Source organism: Calliphora vicina, chromosome 4 (assembly GCF_958450345.1).
Source record: "Calliphora vicina chromosome 4, idCalVici1.1, whole genome shotgun sequence".
NCBI classification, from domain to species: Eukaryota; Metazoa; Arthropoda; class Insecta; order Diptera; family Calliphoridae; genus Calliphora; species Calliphora vicina.
The window spans coordinates 34,710,128-34,736,419 of record NC_088783.1 but is presented as its reverse complement, the minus strand read 5'-3'; the positions used below and the strand labels follow the sequence as shown (position 1 = coordinate 34,736,419).

Below are 26,292 nucleotides of genomic sequence, written 5' to 3'. Positions count from 1 at the left end.
GGAACGACTGAATCTTGACATTGTATTCAATTTCTGTATCAGCTGGTTAGAGTTTAACGTAGATGAGAACTTCGCGTTTATGAAGAGAAGAGAACTTCGCACTTAGGAAGAAACGATAATCTTCATGGAATCTGTCGTCGATAAACGCGTTTGAGTTTTTTTTTTTGTTTTACTCAAATCCCTTTAATATAGCAACTAGTTGATGCCTTAAATAAAATATTTTGGTGTAAGGAAAAGATTTATAAAAAACGTAAATATTTAAAAATAAATATAACCAAGGAACGTATGTTTAGTTGTATGCTGTTTTGTTTCTTTTTCAAATGGTCCTTTTTTAATATGTTAGTAAAAATTTCAAACTAGTTTGTTTTATTTCTAGTTCAATTTTATATGTCCGCTAAAATATGTTTAATGTAGAGTATTAAGTTAAGTTGTCTAGTAAATTTTATATTTTCATTTTTTTCTTCCAAATCATAATAAATCTTTATCATTTAAATGCTTTACTGGTGTTTTATTTGTTTAAATACTATCTTTAGAAATCAAGAAAAACTTTTAATTATGATTATACAATTTTTACTACAGTGTTTTTTTTTCGAATGCTTTAAATATTTTTTCTTATTTTTTTATATACGAGATCCTAATTAGAACAACAAATTTTATGAATAATTTTATTTATAATTTTTTTTTCTTGACATTTTCATGTAATGCGAGTTACGTTAACTATGAATTTTATTTTTCCATTTTTTTTTTCTTTGTGACATAATCGTACTTTAGCTAAATTTGAACATTATACTTGATTTTATTTTTAATTTTCTTTTCCTCTTTAGTAGACTAATTTAACCATAAAATTTTTTTTCTTTATTTTTTTTTTTTAAATAATTTTTTTATTTAAATATGTTTTGTCCTTATTTAAATTTCATCTTAAAACAGAGATATGTTACGAAAGGAAATCAAGAAAATTAGTTAAGAAAACTGTCTACAATTACAAAAAGTATTTTTGTGTGTGTTTAATGCAAAAATGTTTTACTAAATTTGAATGATCTTTAAATATATGTGTTGTAAAATTTAATGAAATTTATTAGAGTTTAAAATGTAAAATAAAAATTGGTCAGATTTTGTTTATCTAAGTTTATTAAGATTTGCTTTTTGTTTCAAATGAAAACATTGCTTGTTGTTTGTGTTTTTAAAAATTGAAAAAAAAGATTCATACAAATGTGAGTTCACGTTGACTGATGGCATCGATGTACTCAAATTGCATATAAACTCATTCACCATTTATTATATAGACCGGACAAAATGCACGATGACCCACACTGCCACCACCACCCGATGACTTTCTCGACTGCTGTTGTTGTAGCTGCTGCTTTGGCTGTTTCATTTCCAGGGCGGTCTCATTATCGGTAGTATCCAAATCCTCTTCTTCGGTAGCTTCTGTACCGGTGCCACCTGCTGTTTCACCTTCAACTTGGGCTGTAGTTTCAGTGTCAGAACATTTACCGTTAGCATTGCCGTTCGCTGTATTCGTACCATTGCCATTACTATTGCCATTGCCATTAGATGTACCATTGTTACTGCCACTACTGTCCACTTCTTCGATTGTCTCCACAATGGTGGTTGAACAGTAACAGTAGGATAAATTTGTTTTAAGATCTTCACAAAATTGCTGTTGTTGCGCAATGCTTGCAATGCGCTCACGGGCTAATTCTCACATAAATGTCGGCTTAAGTTTATAGGCCCTCTTCCAGATTTCGCACAAGCATACAGTCGAATGGAAACGATAAAATATGGCCAGTGGCATGGACACATGGGTAATAATGGTCCAGGCCCACAGACCATAGAAATTCAGCTGTATGGGATGTGATTCGGCTCTTGACTTTTCCAAAGTACTTATAGCCCACATGGCCAAATTGACGACCAACATGAAGGTAACAATTTCTCTTCCCGGCTTCTTACGTATATGATCGGGTGTCACTGCCTGGCGACGACTAGCATCCAATATGAACATTGTCTGACAAGCTGTTTGCACAATAGAAGCCAAAGCATTCAAGGGTACCAGCCAATCGTCACTTCTAAGTGAAAAATGACCCGCTATGACTGTGAAAATATTGTATAAAAATGAACCGGTTTGTGCTCCCACCAATAAAATATCATCCAGTGAGAAACTTCTAAATGCATCGTATTGTAAATGTCTTATTTGGAACATACCCACCAACGTAGCTATAGTCGCTGTGGCATATATAAACAATTCACATATTGTTACTTCCATTACGGCCAGGGCCACAAAGTCTGGTCTAGATATCAACACGAAAAACAATATCAATGATATTATGGTCAACACCAATATCAATATGCCCACAAACAAACCCTTATGGGCACGAGCACAATCCACCGAATAGTGATGAGGAGATCTTTTAACCGGTGAACTTATCATATCTGGTCTTTGGGGTTTTGGTGTCTGGGGTCTTGATATACTCTTCCACATGACATACAATATGGCGGCACATATCAACGAATATTCTATGGTGCAGGGAAACAGAAAGGGCGAAGCATCTTGCACCAATGTACCCAAAATATTTGTACGACGACATTCGAATATCTGATAGGGACCCTTTAAACCTCTTGGTACTCTTACCAGAGCATTGGGATCGGATGGTGCCAATATTGAATGGGCCCTTGAGTGTCCTGGTATACGATGTGATATGCGTAAGGTGCGATTTTCCACATTGTAGAATGTTAAAATTTCATGTTTGGTTTCTTGTATCAGCACATTGAGCCAAACGGCCAAATTGGTGCCAATCATGTGCATTAGACCGAAGCGGGCTATGATTTTATAACGATATACTTTGATTTGCTAAAAAAGAAGAAAGAGGGCTAAGAGTTAGTTTTTGGGAATTATTATATTTATTAATTCATTATATAAATCGATTTGCTTTGTTAAAACAATATTAATATTCTATAAATTCTTAATCTTATTTTAAATTTCCATAAATATCTACGAGTTTGGATTTTAAAAGGTTTATTTCAGATTTTAACAGATTATTTATTTCAGCTGGCTCACATTCTCTGAAGTACATTAATTTTAATTTGTTTTTTTTTTAGAAATGAACTCAGTAGAAAGTTAGTTTTATACAATAGCTTATTGTTCTCATAATTTAGTTATATCAAATGAATTCCTTAACAAACAATTTTAACCACTTTAACAATATTTCACACTTTTGTTTGCCAACACTAAACTATAACAATAATATTTTGCAGAACTTAAAAAAAAGGATGACTTACCTCATTATTCAAAAATATAAAATACATCTGTATAAAGATAAAAGCCATTCTGGTAGCTGGTGTTAGAGCCAATAACACATTATGACACTTTGTATCTGGATTCAATTCAAAATATTGACCAAATTCCAAACCGGAATAAATCATGCTGCCTATACCAAAAGCTAGATAAAACGATAGAACAAGAAAACAATATTTAATAAATAAATTATTTATAAAAGAAAAACCGACAATGCCAAAAGAAAATAAAAGTTAGATAAAAAAATAAACCTCAATAGAAGCAAACATAAAATAGCAAAACTTTAACGGATGTGAAGGAGACAAATTTAATTAAATGCTGCATGAACACAGATAATGTCATGTTCAAGAATATTTAAGGCAATATAAAATATATAAAACGTATATACGTCTACATACAACTACACATTCTTTATATGTATGTATATATGGGTAAAAACACTATTTTGTTAAAATTTTAGTAAATTTTTTTCATGTTTTTTATTTTTCTTAGCGCATCGACGTTGTCGTGGATTAGTTTACCCAAAAACTATCCAGGTTCAAACAAATATTTAACTTTTAAAATTTTATATTTTTAGTTAATATTTGCGGAACAAAAGTGGACAATTAGAAATGTTTACACTTCAAAATTTCTATGGGCCTCTCTCTGTCAATAGTATTTGATAGACATAAACCTCCATTCACGCAATAAACCAGTTCGTTCCATATAGTACTGGGAATGTGCCATTTACCAAAATGGAGTAAATGGCACTTTTTTATGGTACTTTTTATATTATTTACGTTAACTTATATACATTAAAGTTGGCTAATAAGTTTCTCAATAAAGAAATATTCAAGAATATGGGGATTAATGGTACCAAAAAAGGAGCTCTAAACCAAACTTAGCAGTACTTTTTCATTCTTCAAATTGTACTTTTTTAATTTTCTGTAATATTGAACATAGAATCAGGAATTTTAAACTTGACTGGGGTTCAAATGTGGTCACTTGGTACTTTTTCTTCTAATGGTACTTTTTATTATATTAAATTATTTTACTTATATAAATAATAGATATGCTTTTGTGCAAAGAAAGAATCAAGGATAGGCGCTTAATGATATTGAGTTAAGATAAACTGAGTTTGAATCTAAAAAAGAAACTTATAAGTACTTTTTTCCTACTAATAGTACTTTTTGTATATTTCATAACGAATGACCTAGAAACACGAAATTAAACATTAATTATTCTGAGTGAATAGAATTCAAAAGGGATAGTTAATGGTACTATATCTTTATTGTAATGGTACTTTTAGGATATTTTATAATAATAAACCTAAAAATTAAAAATTAGGAACACATGATTCGAAATGAGTTTGAATTCACAAAAAGTGACTTTAGTGATACCTTTCTTCCTCTTAATGGTACTTTTTGTATTTTCTATAATAATGGCCCATAAATATGAAATTAGGCGTTCATGATTTTGAATGATAATATAAAATGTGGGTCTTTATGGTACTTTTTTATTAGAATGTGCCAGAATCCACATTACAATGAACCAATAAACATGAAACTAGAGACATGTTATCCTGAATGCTTAGGAATTCACAAAGGTAGAATTAATAGTACTTTTTCTTTATTCTAATTGGGGTTGCGGAGCGATCCGGGTCAGTTAGTACTCTATACATTTATCGGATATTTGAAAATAACTAAAAATCTAAAGAAAAAAGTGAAAATCACCAAATGTGTCGCTACGACTTAGTCCCCAATGAAGTAAGTCCTTAAACCAAAAGCCCCAAAATTTTATATAAAGGTAAACACAACAATATTTAGGCACTTAGTTAATTTTTGTAATTTTTCATTCCCCAATTATTTCCAGATGAGAAAACCTTTGCGCTCGTCCGAAAGCCGTGATGAAAGAAGTCTTTACGGAGCGAAACGGCTTTTAACAATAAACAATTTAAAAATTAGATATTTAGTTCATTTTTTTAACTGAACTCCTAGTTCGCTTCGTTGTTTATTTCATTTGAATATTTGGGGATTTTATTCATAATGAATTAAGTCCCCAAATTTGGGCATTTCATTCATTTTCGGTTTGGGGTATTAATTTATTTGTGACTTAGTCCTTAGAGTAATTTAAAAAAAATATTTAGGAAACTATAACTAGTAGTATCATTGACAGACAATTATTTAATATTTTGTTAAAATTATAAACACTTAAGAAATAAAGAACAATTAAGGCTGGTTTCATATATTTTAAAAGAAACGTGTTTTTGCCCATATATATATTTATTCCTTATAATGACTGTATAAAGATCTACTTAAATTCATTTTCCCCTTCATTTTATTTTTATTTTTTGAGAGAGAAGGATTTTCATAAAAAAAAAAATTGAAATAACAGGGATATAAAAAAAGACATTAGGACTTTAAGAAAAAAAGCTTTTTAGACTGAACATAAATTAAATGAAATGAAATATAATAAAAACAAACTACCACTACTTTACAAGTATCTATGTACTTGAATTGCTACCAACCACTCACTACTAGCACACAAACAGAGAATTGTATAAGAATTTTAAGGAGTTGAAATAAAAACAAGTGAATAAATTCCAAAATCTAATGGAGAAGGGATATAAATTAAATGTTGTAAGGTATAATTATTTTTATTTCTTATTTTTTTCTGTTGAGAATTTCATTCATTCAGAAAATTACTTGAAATATGGGATAATTGTGGCATAGTTAATTAAAGGCCCTGCATTTACTTGTACGTCTGAGTTAGTAGGTGAAATTCAATTAAAAAAATGTTCCAGTTTAAGATGAAGTCAACAGAGATTAGGCTTATTGAATAATTGGTAATAAATTAAAGCAAAAATCAAATAAAATTCAACTTCCTCATTACTTATAAACTCAACAAATCAACACATTGACTAGTTAACTAACTAGACTTAGTCTGTACTTACCCACAGCACCCATACGTAAATAAAAACTGCCATAATGATGTTGACGTCCTAGAGGTGACAACAATGAGGGTCTTCTAGCTGAAGGTACTGTCGATGGCATACGTCTGTTGTGCATGGAATTGCTATCCGTATCTGATTCATCCATACTCTCTGAAGCACTTGTCGAACGTGTTTTGGCTGATAATTTCGTAGGAGATGCTAAAAATGGTAAATATCAGACATATTTTTTTTTGTTTTCTGCTGAGTTTGTCACATGTGAAATGGAAAAAATAAACAAATATTTACCAATATTGACAGGTATTTTAGGACGACCCCATAACAAAGTGGCATACATAAAGAGCAGAAATATCATGCTGCCAATGTATAGATATAAATAATACACCTGTAATGGAACAAGAAGAGGCAAACAAGGCAACCGGAGTAATAGAAATTTACATGTTAATTATAAATAAATTTTTTACTGACATTTATGTACAATGTACTATTTACGAGTACAAATTTACTGAAACTGATGGATGCCACTGGCATCTGTCACCTGACAAAAGGACGTGTGGGTGTGTAATGAGCAGGTTACAAGGTTGTCTGTAGATGTGTATGAAGGGATGTGAATGTGGGTGTGTATGTGTATGTTTACAGATTAGTCCTGTCCTTAAAAAACATTTGCTTTAAATGGGAATTATTTAGCTTTTTAATACCTTTAGTGCCGGAAGTCGATTGAGAGTTGTAAAATTTGTAAGTCCAGAAAAAAATTTCTTCCCAACAGGGTACAAAACATTAAAATTAATGGAAAACTAACCAAGTCCTGTTGGATAACAATCCTGTTGAATTGTACAACACGAAAAATAATTACAAGGTCACAAAAAAAAGTGTATCGACAAAAAAAACGTGTATCGGCGATTTTAAAGTTTACATCTGAATTTCATTTGAGGGGGCGTTAAATTTTCCCAACTCTGGCACATTCTTATTTTTAATCGGCATAAGGAACCATGTGCTCCTTACATTTCAGGTATAAAATATGTTATTTTTGTAGAATATGTTAACCCACCAAATGCCCAAGGCAAAAAATACCATTAAAACAGGTATTTAAGGGGTTAAAATGTTCCGCAAAAATATTATCCGTGAAATTTTACTATAAGTCCCTGAATACACCAAAACGGACAATTCAGCCAGAAAGTCATAAATAAGACACAACCAAAGAGAGCCTAGGGTTAATTTCGCATTTGCTAAGAATTTTATTTTAAAGTACCCCAAAAATTTAGCATGAAAAAAAATAGTTAAAATTTAACTAAAAATCACTAATATCTCTATTATTTTATCTTCGATAGCAAATTTGGATAAGAAGTATTTATTAATTACATATGTTTAGCTCTACGCAATTCCACTTCATTACCATACAATGTCCAGCATTTCGGATGCGTGCACCCATCAAAGCCGCAGCGGCCATTTTCACGATGTTATATTCGCTACATAATGACATCGATAGGCATTTCAAGCCCGACCATACACTGAATAAATGAGCAAAAACATTTTGCTTTCAAAATGTCAAACATTTATTTTCGGAAGTGGGCTATATATGAGAGATGTGACCATTATGCACCGATCGCCATGAAATAATATCGTGTGATTTATGTCTATTTGAAACTAATTGGTGTTGAATTCTATATCGCTGGCTTAACATGCAAAGACTCTAAGTCCACTTTTTTTATAAATTGAGATTTTAATGCAGTAATACAATAAGTAAAAATACATTGATTACAAAGAAAAAAAATTGGAGTTATCTCGCATTTTGTTGTTGTTTTGTAGTGATGAGCAAAAGCGCTTACTCCAATTTATCACAATTTATCACAAGAAAAAGCTCTAAGTCCCTATAAAAAGTACAGTTTAACCATTTCTATCAAATTGTGCAATGACATGTATTAAAACAAGTAAGAAAAAATGGTCGGTCAAATATTTTTCTTTTAAAATTTCAATAATTTATTTTCGGAAGAGGGTCTTATTTGGGAGCTATGACTAATTATGGACCTAAGTCCATCAAAAAATACAAACTAAGCTATAGAAAAAGCTCTAAGTCCAAAAAAACCTTTTATCTCGGCAAATACTTATTTTATCATTTTGCTTTTAGGCACATAGAAAACAAAGAAAAATAAAAAACAAGTAAGAAAGTATGGTCGGTCAAGCCCGACCATATAATACCCTACACTAAGTAAAAGAGAAAAACATTTTTCTTTTAAAATTTCAATAATTTGTATTTTTGAGTGATTTTCGGAAGTGGGCTTTATATGGGGGCTATGACCAATTATGGACCGATCACCATGAAATTAGGTCGTGTGATTTATGTCTATATTAAAGTTAACTATGTTGAATTTTGTATGTTTACCAACATTTTTAAGCGATTTATGCACGTTAAAGTGATTTTCGGAAGCGGGTCTATATGGGAGCTATGACTAATTATGGACTGATCGTAACAAAATTTGGTGACATGAATTTTGTGTATATAAAACTTATTTGGAGCGGAATTTGTGGAGATACATTTATAAATTAAACATTTATGACCGATAAAATCCAATTTCGGGAGGACATTTGTATGGGGGCTAGGTGAAATAGTGGACCGATTTCAGCCAGTTTCAACAGGCTTGGTCCTTGAGCCGAAAAAATAATCTGTACCAAATTTGATCGAAATATCTTCAAAATTGCGACCTGTACTCTGCGCACAAGGTTTACATGGACAGCCAGCCAGCCGACCAGACGGACGGACATCGCTTAATCGACTCAGAAAGGGATTCTAAGTCGATCGGTATACTTTAAGGTGGGTGTTAGACTAATATTTTTGGGCGTTACAAACATCTGCACAAACGCATAATACCCTCCCCACTATGGTGGTGTAGGGTATAAACACTAATATCTCTATGATTTATCCTTCGATAGCAAATTTGGATAAGAAGTATTTATTAATTACATTTGTTTAGTTCTAGGCAATTCATTACTATACAATGTCCAGCATATTTCAGCGATTAACATTAACAATAAGAATGTGCCAGAGTTGCGATAGGCGTTTGAAGCCCGCCCATACACTGAGTAAATGAGCAAAAACATTTTGCTTTTAAAATGTCATACATTTTCGGAAGTGGGCTATATATGAGAGATGTGACCAATTATGGACCAATCGCCATGCAATTAGATCGTGTGATTTATGTCTATTTGAAACTAAATGGTGTTGAATTCTATATTATTTATGATAAATTTTGGGAAGACATTTGTATAGGGGCTTGGAAATACATGAGACTATAAATTTTTGCTTAGCTTATGTTCAAATGTGTATAACTTGGTTATTTTTCATTCGACATTCATGTTATTTTATACCTTGTTAGAAATAAAATTTGATCTTGAAGATAAAATTAAAAAAATCAAAAAATGTTCCATTGTTATCCCAATTTTACAACTTTCAATCGTTTTCTATCAGTTAGGTTTAGCTTCTAAAGAACAATTTTTTAAGGGCAGGTCTAATGTAGATGAATGTATGTAACTCTTCATTTATTTAATCATATTTTAAAGTCATAAATGTGATATCAGAGCTGTAATAAAGAAACCTTTGCTATGTTGCCGGAAAGGGTTGATATTTCTATTCAAATTATATTAGATTTTTATTGCCTAAGCTCTTGTCTTACTAATTATTTAATATAAACGTGTGTGTTTTTATTAGGGTATTTTTTTATTACTAATTCATGTATGCATGAGTTGTAAAGCACAGCTATTCAGATTTTAAACTCCTGTGTTTAAAAGTTTTAATATAATAAGATTTTAATTTAAAAGTTAAATTCAAAGTATGGAATACTAAACAGTAGGAATATTACAACTCAGTTGGAAAGTTTTGCAGCATCGCTTAAGGGAAAAACGCTCACAACTGTGGAATGAATATATGTCCAATTTTATTATTTTGTAAACAAATTGGTGAAAAATCATTGAAATTACAAAAAACCCACCATCAAAAAAGAGAGTGGTATATTAATTTTATCTTTCCGTTTCTAACACATTGAAATATTGGTTGTAGAACCAAAAAATATATATGCTCTTGGTCCTCATAAGATTCTAAGATGATCTGGCTATGTCTATCCGTCCGTCTGTCTATCTGTTTTGTTTTGCGTCCGCCGAGGTCTTTTTATCATTTTAAAACTGCTGCGAATAAAAAAAATAAATTGTTTTTATTTATCATCGCAAATTTGACATTTGGTGATGTTTGTAACGTAAACAAATAATCATCACATTAGACTCAGAATCACCTTCTAAATAGACTAAACTGTGTGTAAATGTAAACCTGTGATCACTCATGACGTCATCTAAATACATTTAGTTAAAGGTGTAACTGTTCTTCTCTTACTGGTCCTGTGATTGGTTCCTAGTTCTAACATGGTGTAATCCTATTAGGAGATTGAGGTTTACGCATTTTAATCACTCTGTGACATCTCACGGAATATTTTTTACATTTCGTGGAACTCGTTGGTTTATAGCAATCAAATGTAACCATGTGATCAGGAAATGTGTTTACAAAGGAGATGAACTCAAACTAAAAATAGATGACTCGTTGAATTAAACCTAATTTTGAACTTTCGTCAAAAAGTTCCAGAAAAGTGGTCCAGACAACAATAATGTTTAAAGGACAAGGACCCAGTTTCAGACCGAATATTAAGTGAAAAGTAGTTTAATATAGCGGATAGACAAGGCAATATTCCTGAACAGTATCGCTGAAAAATTCTATCAGAAATTCCTAATTTTTTTTTAAAGTCAAATGGGATCCATAATGTTCAGTATTTTTATTCCAAATATGGCCTTTAAATTAAACTGCTTCCATGCCTTCCATGTCAGCCCTTTTCTAATCAAATTTATAATTATACCATTACAGTAAAACAATTAATCAAAACTACTCCAATTAAATAATATTTGATAATAGAATATGCAAGATAAAGAAGACCATAACAGATCCCAAACCAGCTAAAAGTTTGAAAAATATATAGACAAAATTATGATCTAAAGGTTATTTTGAATCTTTTAAAATTCTGGATATGAAATTAAAAACAAATGACTGATTGCTTTCGATAATTTTTGTGATAAAAATGTGAAACTATTTAAACAAATATCTACTTAAAACTCGGAGTTAAGAAATAAAATTCTACCATTAGTATAAATGTATGTAAATAAAGTTTCACAATTCAACAAAATTTGCTAACGTATCCTCAATTTATTCGACTGTTTTTATATATGTTTCTATATAACTTCCCATTTACTATTTATTACTTATTGTACGAGTCTCTAATGATAAAACAATCTACACACAATAAGTACATGACAAATGCTCATAAAACATCACTGAGATGTCTGCAATTTTATTGGGATACGAATACTAACAGGCTGTGGAAAGAAGTATTAATGCAGTCTGTTACCTTTTCAAAAAGTTAATGTCGTAAGCAATTGAACATGACATTTGGCTGGCAGGGAAAATAACGAACATCATGTAGCAGCATCCTCAATTTACAAATATCTGATACTGTGTACTGCACACTTATGTATAAGCATGTCACGGCATGTCTGTCTATGCGCAACAACTTTATTATTATTTCAATGTTTGTAAGTACATACAAATCACTACTCTCTAAGTGATTTGGGTGATTTGCACAAAAATTGATTTTCGGTTCTTGGTTGATTAATTTCCGGCTTACGAAAAAGAAAAGGCAATGTCTTTTTAAGTGCAAAAACAAACAGTAAATGTGTTCCTACTTAATGTGACTGAGAATAAACTTTGTTAAACAACTTCAAACAATGTCAAATGGTGTAGATATGTTGTTTTAACACCAATTTGTTGAAGATGTCAGCCCTTAAGCCAAAAAATATTAATCTCAATTATTTTTCATCACATTTATTAGCTTGAAAGTCTTTTTATGGCTTCTATAAATATTTAAATATTCATCATAATCATAGTTGAGGTGTTTTACCAAAAACCATAAAGAGCACTTTTAATTTTAAACAAAGAATTATTAAATATTTATTCTTATGTAGTTTAATATGCACAAGTGTATTTATGGTGGTAATAAAATAAAAAAAATATAATAGTTTTAGATAAAAAATAACATAAACTAAAACTAAGCCAAATCGTAGAAAAGTGTTCAGGATAAAAGGATAAACATTTACCTACATATGTATGTATATGAAGTAGTGTATGGAATTATTCTAGCTTCCACTTGTGTTATATGTATGCATCAGTAGTAGGTATATTTTTTACTCTTCACTTACCTCATAAAATGATGGTGGTATATAAGTGGATATAACTTCTGCCATTGGAAATGCAATACCCATAACAACCAATATTTTGCCATACAAGGCTGAGAATAACGTTGCCAAAGCATCACCTCTATAAAACAGAAAAGAATAAGATAAATGTATATATTGTGGAGGATATATTTTTTTTTCTTTTTATTTGCTTAACTTAAAATTTTAATAATCTTTTGGTAATAATATTTAAATTTCCTTCCGTGGTAGACACTAAAATTAATTCAAATGTATACGGATTGAACAACACAAATTTTGTTTAAATTCAAGTAAATTTTGTCCATGATTTTTTTATTCATTTATACTTATTTTTCAATTTCGACTGTCATAAGTAAACGCCTGTGTCCCTTTCGCAATCTTATATGTACATTTCTATAAATAAACAGATTTTAACTTTATGTCTCCATCGCCAAAAAATTGTGGCAATGACCAAAATGGTTTTTGTTACATTTGTGGTAAAGACTAAGTCAAATAGTTCAGAAAGTCTATAACAGATTTAATAAGAAACATATGGATAGCAGTGCCTAACATGACCATTGGCTCAAGAAAGACTGTCCTCTGATTGGAAAACTAAAATCTAGAATTTTTGATGTCCCACAAATAAGACTTTTAATGAAAGCCAGCGATTTCACTATTCAATGACTGATTTAGAAGAAGCGTCTTGGAAATATTTTTTTTCGGTTGTGAGATTTTCTGAGAGGCTAAAAATTGCGAGGAATTAATCAAGATTTAAATGTAATGGAAGGTAGACATCAAGGTCGTTGGGATGAACATGCAGATTACTGTTGGATTTTCACACGGGAGTGTCCTAAGTACATCAATCATAGATAATAAGCTTCTATCCTGTAAAATAATTAATTAAAATGTTGTAAAATCGTTTATTTCCGTTTTTACCACTGCTATTTCTCGAAAACTACACGTAGTATCGAAAAAATAAGTATACAATTTTAACTAGAGTTTCGAGTTCGATTTTAACAGAAATAATTGTTTTAGAAATAACACTGAAACCGATTGGTTTTATTTCAGTTTTGGCTAATTTATTAAATATTAAGATATTATAGAAACAAAATCAGTTGATAACATATAACAATATTTTGCATATTTTTGATAAAATATTTGATTTTGAGATTTTTGCATATTTAATTTCAAAAACATTTTTTTTGTTAAAACCGAACACGAAACTCTAGTTTTAACTGTATACTTAGTTTTTCAGGGTATCGAATATACTTAAAATATTTTTTTAGTTTTGCGCACCAAAATCATTGCAGACCTGTATTTTTATTTTTGTTAATTAAATCTGAAAATTACATATATTTTTAAGGGCTCTCGATTCAAGGATAAAGTTTGTTATAAGCTTAGTATTGCATTCAGTTTTGAAAACTTTCACGAATGATCTTGGATGTGCCGCAGCAAAGTGTGTTGGAACAAAAGTATCTCGTTTTACGCCTACAAAAATTTATTTAAATAATGTTTAAACTCTATCACTGTAGCGGGTTGTCACTGCTCTTTCACAGTATTTTCTGTATATCTTAGACCAATTTTTTTTTATAAAAGTCTAAATCCGTAAGTTCAAAATTCTGATTAAGAAATTAATAAAAGGAAAAAATCTCTTGTTAGTTTAATAATTTTTTTATATTTCTCCAATTTTAGCAAAGATATAGATAGACCTTGGATTCTGAAATTTCGAAATTTTGTTGTCAAAATTATAATCGCATAAGAAATAATAAACAATTATTTAGCAGAGCTGTAAAATCATGATTCATTATTGAATAAATCTTTGAATCAATCATGTAATGAACTGTAATTTTTTTAATGCATTAATTTTGACCAAAATATTTAATCATCTATATTCATGATGAATTCATTCAAATTTTAGTTCAATTCATATTTTGAGCAAACTGAATGCATTCCAGAATTTTTAATTCATTGTGAATTCATTCATATTTTAATTCAATTCATTGTTGTGGTAGAAGAACTTTTTATTCACGATAAATTCATTTAAAATTAATGAAGCATTTACATTTTTTTTAATTTATGGTGAATTAAAAATCAAACAATGAAAGCCATTATTTATTTTCTTTATATTTTGGGAAATTTTAATATACATTATATTCTTTTTTGCCAGAAGATGTGAAAAACAAGATAAAGAAAATAATTATTATTTAAAATTTAGCTTTAGTTTGAAAAAGAAATGAGTTTAACAATGAATTCTGGCATAATTTTTAATTAAAAAATTCATCAATCAATTGATGATCGTCAAAAAACAAGACTTTAAGATGTCAATATCGAAGCAGTGCGTGGTGGTTTGACGCTTAGAAAATTTCAAGAAACTCTCTACATTATCACTGTTTCTACATTAAATTCTCTATGTATCACTCAATAATGAGTGGTTGTTATTTACAGTATTATTATAAAGTAAGTTTCTAAGCATGAATAGTTGAATTATTAGACATCCAAATTGAAACAGTTTTTTTTTAATGAACATTATTACTGAGATTTATTTTTTAAATGCTTATCAACTAAGTAATTTTGTTATCTAACATTTTCCAAAAATCCTTTCCATTGTGATAAGTAAATTGAATTTATTATTATTTTAACAGTATTTATTTGTTTATCTCAATAAACCAATCAGCAATTGATTTTCAAATACACTTGAAAAGACACATAACATACATACATTAATATTAGGAAGATATACTTTCAGAAAATTGCTAAACTAAAAGAGGAAAATAAACACAATTACAATAGATAGATGTATTTATACTACTGTGCACTTAAAGGGCATGTCAGACAGACACACTAAACCGTAGTTAAATAACATTTAAAAAAAGGGATTTTCTTCACACGCACATAAAAGGATACTAACGAACACATACATATATTCATGTATAACACATATACACCCTAACACTTGTACACACAATTGCTAGCACGCAATCAGAAATCGCACATTAAACTGCCAACAATAATTGAGCATTTTCTCACAACAACTATTACAAATAATAAGTACCTTCTTAGATTTTTGTATAAATTGTTGATAAAAAAAATAGTTGACAATTATATTCTACATATTTATATAAAAAAGTAACGTTACTGAGTGACTGACTGATTCAACATCGCCCAGCTAAACGCAAAACGTTCGAAACATAAAATTTTAAATATAGAAAATCCCTTTTTATGGATCTAAATATGGAGAGTGGCCTATTTAGATCCCTAAGAAGGGATTTTTGAAAATTCGAAGGATTATAAACTAATTCTAATTTTAAACTAATACAGATATAAACACAATTTAAAATGCATCTTAATCTATTTAAGAAATAAGAAAACATATGTTTGCTACTTTTTTGAAATTGGAACCTTTTAGGGGAGAAAATGGGTATAACCTGTACTTTTTTGCTACCCTTTATATATTTTAAAGTAATAAAACATAGAAATAAATTTTATTATTTACTTATCAAAAAGTAATAAATATAACTTTGATACTTTTGGAAACATTTTATTTATTTTGCATAGACATTTGAATATTTTATTATGACATCCCACTACGATACTCAAATATAATTAAATAAAATCTGTGTCATGACAAAAAGTACCAAAAAGGGGTAAAAACGGGAAAAACACATTTGTTCCTATAGTCATACAAAAATTAACTAACAGGCTGTTATTTGGAACTTGAGTGTGAAGGTAGGTGTAGATTGGGACACATCCGAGTAAACAGTTTGGTACTTTTTTGAAATATGAATACTTTTTTCAATTGTTTGAGACATATGAATATCACAAAAAAAAATCCGCAAAATTCAAACTTCAAATTTGATTCTAATTTCACTCTGTTGTACATCATCCAGCTTTTATGTCGACAATTTAAATTATTTAAAATATTTAAAAAGTACTATTAGGAGAAAAAGTACTAATTTACCTTTTCACTCTTGAACACTTTTCATATCAATATCACCAAAAAATTTCCACAAAATGGAGTATTTTGAAAATGGAAATTGGTACTTTTTTTCCTAACAATAGAGTGATGTTTGAATCAAACTAATGATACTTTTTTGTTCTTTTATTGGTACTTTTTGATTTTTTTTATAATAATGGACCTAGAAGCATGAAATTGATAATATATTCTTCTTTACAGTCAATAGGTATTTGATGTTTTTATTTAACATCAAAACTGTTTATAGATTATTTGTGATTAGAAATTCCATTCAAAAGCACATGGTATATTGCTGAAAACTACTACCAAAAATGTTTGTTAAATAAATAAAATATATTTGCCCAATTCACAGTTGATGTCGTAGTGTTGTAGCATTGTATATCATAAATATTTTTCAAACAAATTTTTCGAAACAAAAACAAAACATTAAAAAAAATAATTACGACATACAACGATACGACGCTACGACACCAATTCTGAATTGGGCAATTATATTTTTTAAATCCTTTCATAGTTTTACTACGATTGCTGTAGCGAAGCGAACCGGGTTTGCTAGTAATACATATTGAGCACTCAAAATCTTAAGCTGTCAAATTGAAAACTATTTTGCATTATAAGAACACGAATACAGTAAATATGGTTTCGCATAAGTGTATCATGTAACTTAGGGTAGCCCTTATCTAAAACCAAATGTTGAAAATTTTACCAAAATAGGATAAAATTTAGAGGTTTTGTTTTTGTATTTCTATGCGTAAATACACAGAGAAATAGCAACGAATTTGTTGCCAATCGAATGATTTTGACTTAGTGATAGAATTTTACAGTTGTAGCTACAAAATTTTAAATGGGGTAAGAAATAGTTAGTTGCTTCAACCGAAATTCTTCTTTAGCAACTGACTTTCTGTTGATAGAACCGAAAAATTCCATGTGTGCAACCGAATCATTCGATTGGCAACAAATTTGGTTGCTACTACGAATCTGTTTTCTCTGTGTAGATGTTTAAATATCAATAACCTTTACTGTCATCAATAACCAATTAAAACACGCCAGCCAAAAAAGTTTGAAAACCATTGGAATTGGAGGCATTACTCCATGAAGATTGTTGTAAAACTCAACATGAGCTGGTAAAATCATTGGGCGCTACTCAAGCAGCAATTTCAAAACGTTTGTGAGAAGCAGGATTCATCCAAAAACATGGAAATTGCGTACCATACGAATTGAAGCCAAGAGACCTTGAAATACGATTTTGCATGTCCGAAATTATTCTTGAACGCTATTAAAGAAAATCATTTTTGCACCGAATCATTACTTGCGATGAAAAATGGATCCATTACAATAACCCGAAGCGTAAGAGATCGACCAGCCGATCGACACCCAAGGCAAATATCCTTGGAGCTAATTCTCTGTATGATGGGAGCAAAATGTTCTTATTATGGTCTATTATGAGTTTCTGAAATCCAACCAGACCAACAAATGGAACTTATACCGAACGTAACTGATTCATTTAAAGCGTGCATTGGCCGAAAAACTCCCAGAATATGCGGCCAGACATGAATCCGTGAAATTCCAGCATGACATCTCAGTTATCCAATATTGGCTTGATTCGTTCTTGGCCTCAAAAGATGACCAGTTCTTTGGGCTCGGAATCCATAGTTCTTTGAAAAAGGCAATTGGATTTTCCAAAGCTTCGTAAATTGTCTGATTGTTTAGTCGGGTGGGAATTTTGTATTTAATAAAAACTTCCTGTTTAAAATTTTTTTATTATAAGGTGTGAGTTGGATTTTTCATCTGTTCGTTTTCATCTCATTACATTTTGATAAAGTAAATTTCATATGTGAATTAATAAAAGTTTGTACCCTATCCCTATTAAACACATTTCTGAATTTAATTGTTCCCTAACAGAATATAGCCATAAAAAGGCACTTCTAAAATTAAGCCAAAAATTCTCTACGTAAATTACATGGCTAAAAGGAAATAAAGTGTTTTTTTTTTGTAAATTATTATGAAAATAATGGTTTTTTGGCGTTTGCATTTACAACATAAATATTTGTTAACGCGTATGAATAAAAAAAAAAACTAAGAAGGGGTTGTTGGTTACAATTATTTGTTGCATTTATTTCCTTGTATGCGTTTCAACAACAAAATCTAAAAGAAAAAAAATTGGAGCAATTTTGGTGCAATAACCTTTTTTCTTCTTACATTGTGTGCCTCGTTTGTTTACTGCGGATACATACAAATTCTGTATGTATTCATACCTACAATATATGTAAAGTGACATTTTTTGTTTTTGCCATTGTTACTAAAAACCAAAACAATTTCTTTGTTTGTAATGATTTTATATTCTTTTTAACGCCAACAGTTTTATACAGACAGACAGAGGAGAACACCTTTTAGTTTTTCTAATTATTATCTGTGTGCATGAGTCTGTATGGGTGTTATAGTGTGTAAGTGTTGTTGTATTTGTATTGTAGCAACAAATAATTATTATACAGTCAGTCAGTCAGTCATCAAGATTTTTCTACTAGAAACATTTGACTGTATGTAGCATTAGAATCTACATACACTTTGCATACAATAATCTTACACATTTACACACTTCAGGCAAAATTCTTATATACATATACAATTTTATATATATGGATGTGTGTATCTATGTGTATGTTTACTAGTAGTTTCTTCTCTGTAAGTTTTTGTCTAGTCATAAATCATTTGGTTATTTGTCTCTTTATTGCCTTAGATTGTTTTAAATCCATTCATGCCATCGCCTTTTTAGAAAATTTCTTTGTGTCTTTAGTAGAATACGAGCATGTGAAAGAAAGATTTATTACTTGTTTTCAAAAATGGGGAAGTAATACCAACCGAATCATTTAAAACTATTTTTAATTAATTACTTGTTAGAATCAAGGATTAAAAAGTTCTCGATGTTTCCAAGATTTCCATTCCGTTGTTGAAATACTCATATGTTTCCTTCATTCCAGTTTCTATACCAAGGAATCAAGGTTAAGTTTAATATTAAATAAATATGTTTAGTTTAATTCCACAATTTTCAATTCAAATACAATTTGCTCATCTTTTGAGGTCAAGAACGAATCAAGCCAATATCGGATACACTGTTCCAAAATGAATCGTATCCCAGAGAGATCGTTCTGAATCGATCGAAACAAATATTATCGGAAGGGGCAAGGTCTGGACTATAAGGCGGGTGAGGCAGAACTTCCCAACCATTCATTCTAAATAACGTGGCCGAGCGTTGTCATGATTTCGGTCTCATGTCTGGCCGCATATTCTGGTGGTTTTTCGGCAAATGCTCGCTTCAAACGAATCAGTTGCATTCGGTATATGTTCCATGTGATGGTCTGGCAAGATTTCAGCAGTTCATAATAGATAGAACCCCCTTTGGCCCCACCAAATACTGAACATTACATAAGCGCCATGGATATTTGGCTTTGGAGTCGATTCGCTGGTTAGTCGGGCTTCACATGAAATTTCATACGCTTAGGGTTATCGTAATGTATCCATTTTTAATAGCAAGTAGTGATTCGATGCAAAAATGATTTTATTTTATAGCGATTAAGCATCATTTCGGACATGCAATATCGTATTTCAAGGTATCTCTGCTTCAATTCGTATGGTTCCCAATTTCCCTGCTCTTGGATGAATATTGCTGCTCGCAAATGTTTTGATATTGTTGCTTGAATAGCTCCCAATGAGTTTGCAAGCTCTTGTTGAGTTTGACAACCATCTTCTTGGTCTTCAGAATTGTTTAGCTGGTCTGGGCGATCTTTGTCTTCTGTGTCAAAATCACCACCTCTGAACAGCACAAACCACCTCTCATAATTTAAAACCGACGGAACACATTCACCATAAGCTTCGGTGAGCAATCGGTGTGCTTCAGAGACACTTTTTTAAAAATTAAAGCAAAACTTCCCGCATATGACGCTTTGTTGGCACACAATTCGAAGGAAACCTGGGAACAAGTGTCTCCAAGTCACCAGTTGTGTAGACTATTATATTGACTTTTTGGCGACATTGTCAACGAAACGTCTATATATTGACATTTGTCTTTGATGAGAAAAAAAAATATGAATTTGAAGAGGACTCTTCCAACTGTTATGAATTCGTACCTTTTTGTTATTTAATTTAATTAATAAAACGTCAAGTGTTAACAAAATATGCAGTTTCATTAACGACATCTACTTCCGAAAAGTATCAAAAGTGTAGACAAGAATTATTAAATGGACTAGTGAGTCTATTGTTCCAATGTCTACATATGGTCCCAAAAGAAGTACTTCGATAATAAATAGTACTATCGTCAGAGTAGACTTCAATGACACGCACATATGAAATGTCTATAATAAGGAGTGAGATCGAAAAATTCTTAACATACATATATGTTTATAAAAAAGAAACCACTAAACTTACAGCTTTAATTTTTTTTTTATTTGATTGAAATTATTATTACAATTTACAAAAAAAATTATTTTTATAGTTTTAATCACTAGTGATGAAATTTTGAACCTTTTTCGGAAACCCTTCCATTAACGTTTTTATAGTGCTTTCTGTCACTTTGCTCGAACATGTAGTCCATCTCCGTTTAAAATCTACCACACTTTTGGACACCTTTTTTGTACTCTTCAATTCTCTTTTAACAAGAGCCCAATATCTCTCCACTGGCCTTAGCTCCGGGCAGTTTGGAGGATTTGCCTCTCTTGGTACAAATACCACATTATTGTTCTTGTACCACTCAAGGGCTTGTTTGCCATAGTGACAGGATGCCAAGTCAGGCCAAAAATAAGTGGACACATTATGAAGTCTTATGAATGGAAGCAGCCTTTTTTGTAAACATTCCTTGATGTAAATTTCGGTATTTATAGAGCCCGTTGTAACAAATGAGTGGCTTCTTTTGCCGCAACTGCATATTGCTTGCCATACCAAGAACTTTCTGGGAAATTTTGTCTGCTTTTGGGTCCTAAACTTTTCTTCAACATTCCCTCGAGCATCAGCAACATAAAATTTTTGACCTGGAAGTTGCGAAAAATCTGCCAGAACATACGTTTCGTCATCCATTATGCAGCAAGAATATTTTTTTATAAAACTTGACTTCAATTTCCGTGCTCTGTTTTTGGCCTCTAAATTTTTAGTAGCGTTCCTGTCAGGAACTTTTTGAGCCTTGTATGTTTTTAAACCTGCATTAGCTTTAACTTTTCGTACCAAATAGTCCGAGCACTGAGCTAACCGGGCTGCTTTCCTACCGGATGTGTTGGGAGCTCTTTTGAAAATGCGTTCTATTTTTTTGGCTTTAGAAACATCATGTGGACCATTCCTTCTACCTGAACCAGGTTTTCTATCAACTGACAAGTTCTCCCGGTACTGTTTAATAACATTGGAAACAGTTTGACGGCAGACCTTTGTATGCTTGGCCAACTTTTTGTAAGACCAAGTTGGGTTTTGTTGAAAATATTTAATAATTTCAGTACGCACTTTTTTCTGGTCACTCATTTTAATCAGATTAACAAAAAAATTAATATAATTGACATTACACATAATAACTGACATGTTTTTCAAAGGTAACTTGATCAAAAAAAAATTCAAATAATACTTGGGTTAAAAAATGTAATGAAAAACGTGTGTTAAGAATTTTTCGATCTCACTCCTTAAGTCATTCAGTACAGTTTCACTATTGACATTTCCTGCAGGGATTATTGGAATACCATCCTAAACTTTATACATTTTTAATACTTCAACTTTTTTACTTCATGTCAGTGTGCCTGTGTATGTGCAGATTTCTGTCTAAGTGTGAACAATTTATAAAATCGTTGAAAGTTTATTGAAATTCTGTTTTATTCACTGCTCGTACTTTCATTTTACCAAAGATAAATGAAGAAAGTTTTTGTTCGATTTGCTTGAACAATGAACAAATGAAAATTGATTTCGTTTTATTGTACATAAAAGAAGTGAAGTAAAGTTGTTGATATAAATTAAAAATTTTAAAATATTAAAAAACTAAAGTTCTTAATTAATCGGTAGGAAGTCGTTTAAACATCGAAACAAAATCATATTCCAATAAATTGTTTAAAATCACAACTTTTTGAACAATTAATTCTTGTAGTCGATTAAATAAAAAGAAAACTGGATAATTTAGATAACTTCGATTGCTCTGAATACAATGAATTAATAATAAAATACAGTTTTAAAGCAAGCTTTTATTTAAATGTTCTAAAAAGAGCAAAATATACTTTAAATTAAACTATTTATTACATTATAGAATTTATAGATATTTTCCTAATGCTGGGCTTGTTGCGACAAGCTTTTATATCATAGAAATTGTATAATATAAATATTAATTTAAGGTTTATTTTCTACTTTTTAGAGCATTTAAATAAAAGTTTGTTTTAAAAATGTTTTTTTCATTGTTAATTTATTATCTTCTTTTTAGATAACCTTGAATATTTTAAATTTAAATTTGAATTTTCCAATAACTTAATAAGCTGAACTACATTAAAAATTGTTTAAAATTAATGAAAATTTTTCAAAATCGCGAAATGTAGAAGTTTGGCCACAAATAAAATTAAAATTGTTATTTATGAAACCTCATAAATTTTAAAAATTTTCGAACATATATATGCCATATTTTTAATGACATTGTCATCAGGTTCATGCATGATTTAGTTATTAATTTAACAGCTTTACAAATTTCCGAACATAACCTGGAATTCGATTTCGAATTTTCGAACATGAATGCTAACTCTACAAATATTCTGTAATATTCCCGTAAAATTTCTCTTAAAAATTGATTTTAGTAACTAATTAATTAAAAACTAAAAAAAATATGTGTGTACTTACGCTCTAACTCTCGGCATTGGTGGATAAATGAATGAAGGACGATGGGTTCTCTTGATCGCTGGTAATACTGGATAATTGGTCAACTGACTAGAATGATACATCAACGCCAAATGGCCTGTTTGACGTTCATCGCCTGTTAGCTGTTGCTGAGACGATGTACCCGGTGACGGAGGACCAGAACCATCACCATCCCCACCACCGCCTCCACCACAAACACCACTCATTGATGATGCCACCGGCAAGTTCGATTCATCAATTGTCACACGATGCTGCGAGCCCGAATCACGTATGCGTGCTGTCGACTTGGCGGGCGACACAGAATCATGTGAAACTGTCTCCGAGGATACCAAGAGATTGGGTGAGGGTGTCACAGTTGTAGGTGGCGGTGGCGAAGAGGCAGGGCGTCGCAATAACGATTCATCACCACTGCCGCTTGCAGCGCGCATATGACGGGATTCTTGTAACAAACTGGATGCTGTATAAGAAGCCGGTACTGTGGGTGTTGGAACTGGTACGACACCGTGATTGTGTGTATGATGATTCTGATGGTGTGGATGTTGGAATTGATGTGGCAAATGATAGTGATGATGACTACTTAACTGATGGCGAACTACTGGTTTTTGATTAGCTACGATCGCATGTAATGGCTGCTGCTGTTCATCCCTATAGGAAATTGTTGTGGTAGCAGCGGCAGCCGCAAATGAAGATGCCGTTGTCGCAGCTAAAGGTGTATCACTGGTCGATGCAGCCGAAGATGTTGATGGCAATGAATCCGTAATGGTACTGCAAGTTGAATTTGAACGAGACATTATTAATTATGTAGATGTATTGTAATATGGTTAATGTCAAGTAAATTTTTGTAATAATCACAACATCAACAGAAAAACTTAAATCACTTATTATTCATATTAATATTTATTACACTTCCCGATATATGTGTAAAATAAATAAATAAATTTCATTTAAAATATTGCACGTCCGGACATAATGATGAATGGATTATAAATGATTTTAAGCTTTAACTTGTTGTACTCTCGTATCTCTTGCCACTTGCTGTGACTCTACACAACAAAAAAAAAAAACAAATAAAAATACTATACAGACTAAAGTTTCTATATTCGTAGTATTAAACATAAAAAAAACACTCAGATGTCGCGCTTCTTTTTTATGTTTTTAAATTGAATAATTGAATTAAAAAAGTGCTGTTGACCGGTTTAGAACGCTGGTGTTACTATGGTGTCAATGATGAGACTCGACGTACACTTCTATAACATTTATTCATTCATTCATTCAGTTTGTCAGACATTCATTCATACATTTCTAACTGTTTGTGTCTCTGCTGCACATTCTGCAAATTCATACGAAAAAAGGGAGTAATTGAAAAAGTTATTATTTTTTTTATTTTTTCTGTCCATTCAAAAATACCCTAAAGGTGTTATAAAGCAATTTACTAGTAAGGCTGGCATAGAAATCTAAAGGTCAATTCTTTTTTCTGTAATATAGAGAGATAAAAATATATATATTTATGTGATATCAGACCTACACCTTTTTGTCTATAGAACCATCTAAACCTTCAAAACTAAAGATTAAAAGAAAAACTAATGCCGTTTTCTTTTCTGACATAAAATGTTGACATTTATTAAATGTTACTCATACCCTCATAAGTGGTACATTTTTAACGATCACAAAAGAACAAAAATCATTGCTATTATTTAAATTTTCTTTCATGTAGCTTCTAAATATTATTCAGCTATACTTTTAGATTCCATTTTAACACTTTTATTCCAAAAATACCAAAACTATTTCATTAATACAAACGAACAAAAAAAATAATAAGAAAAGTTGTTTAAAAAGAGCTGCCTTTGATAAAATTTAGAATGAAAAATGTAAAATTTTCGGTTTTTTAGGGCAACATTATTTGAAAAGAGCACGTTATGATTATCATGTATATTTTTGTATCCATTAAATCCATTTGTTATATAATTAGGAAGTATAATCGGTCAAGCCCTATACTGAATATGTGAGCAAAATAAATTTCAAAAAATTTTTTCCTGAGTATTTTCAGAAGTGAGCCTTATATGGAAACTATGACCAATTATGGACCGATCGCCATGAAATTAGGTCGCGTTTACTCCGCATAGTTTTATGTTTCGACATTATTTAGCCATGTACTATGAACAAATTTTCAAATTTTGCGTCAGAAACTCGATTTTCCAACATCATATTTTTAAATCTTTGAATATGGATTCTGTTATTCGTGGTGTGTATTTTTAACTGTTGTAAAAATATTTTGTAAATGTTTGTATTTAGAACTTATTTTGATGTTTTTACTGGGTCATCTTTTTTGGGAAATTGTGAATTGTGTTATTGTCTTTTGTGGAGTAGAACTTCCGTGGATAACAACCAGGAGTTTGCTACATGCAGTTTAATGCCATGTAAAATAATAATTGCAAACTCATGATTTAATGCTGCTTTTGCAAAATGTAAGTTCATATGGGAAAAAACTGACACGACTTTCATAATTTTTTCTAAGATTTATAGAAATGTATCTACCAAATTATAAAAGCAGTGTTTTAGAGAGTAAGCATTAAATTGTTTCGAAAATCCCCCAAAATGGAGGCGTGGATTGCATACCAAATTTGGAGAGGCTAGCTTGTCGGGAAATAGTTTTTGCCGCTCCTTGGGTTTTTTCGGCCTTAGTTGATTTTTAGATTTTTTTAGTTGAGTTTAGTTCTATAAACCTACCACTATATTATTGCCTAAAAAGCTTTTGTGGATCTAGTTCAGAAACTTTGGGTGGATTGCTTACATTCCGCTTTGATTTATCTGCGATTGAAATAGTCAATTTTTACTTTGACGAAGTGAGGCTTCGTTAAAACTGGACATCCAAATTATTTGTGAATTTCATAAATTTTTTTAAGTTTTGGATTACGATATTCATTATAAACATTTTCATTAACTGGTAATCCACCATTG

General features: G+C 30.8%; 1 protein-coding gene across 1 annotated transcript in view; it reads right to left on the bottom strand.

Moving 5' to 3' along the window:
* Positions 1–1,051: 1,051 nt before the first annotated feature.
* Positions 1,052–26,292, bottom strand: part of OtopLc (Otopetrin-like c) — a 101,717-nt gene continuing 76,476 nt past the window's right edge. The window contains exons 2-7 of the mRNA XM_065507768.1: positions 23,317–24,099; positions 12,507–12,624; positions 6,510–6,606; positions 6,225–6,422; positions 3,277–3,437; positions 1,052–2,848 (exon numbers count right to left, since the gene is read on the bottom strand). Coding sequence (XP_065363840.1) covers positions 1,703–2,848; positions 3,277–3,437; positions 6,225–6,422; positions 6,510–6,606; positions 12,507–12,624; positions 23,317–24,099 — 2,503 coding nt within the window. The 3' untranslated portion in view covers positions 1,052–1,702. The remainder of the gene's footprint in view (positions 2,849–3,276; positions 3,438–6,224; positions 6,423–6,509; positions 6,607–12,506; positions 12,625–23,316; positions 24,100–26,292) is intronic.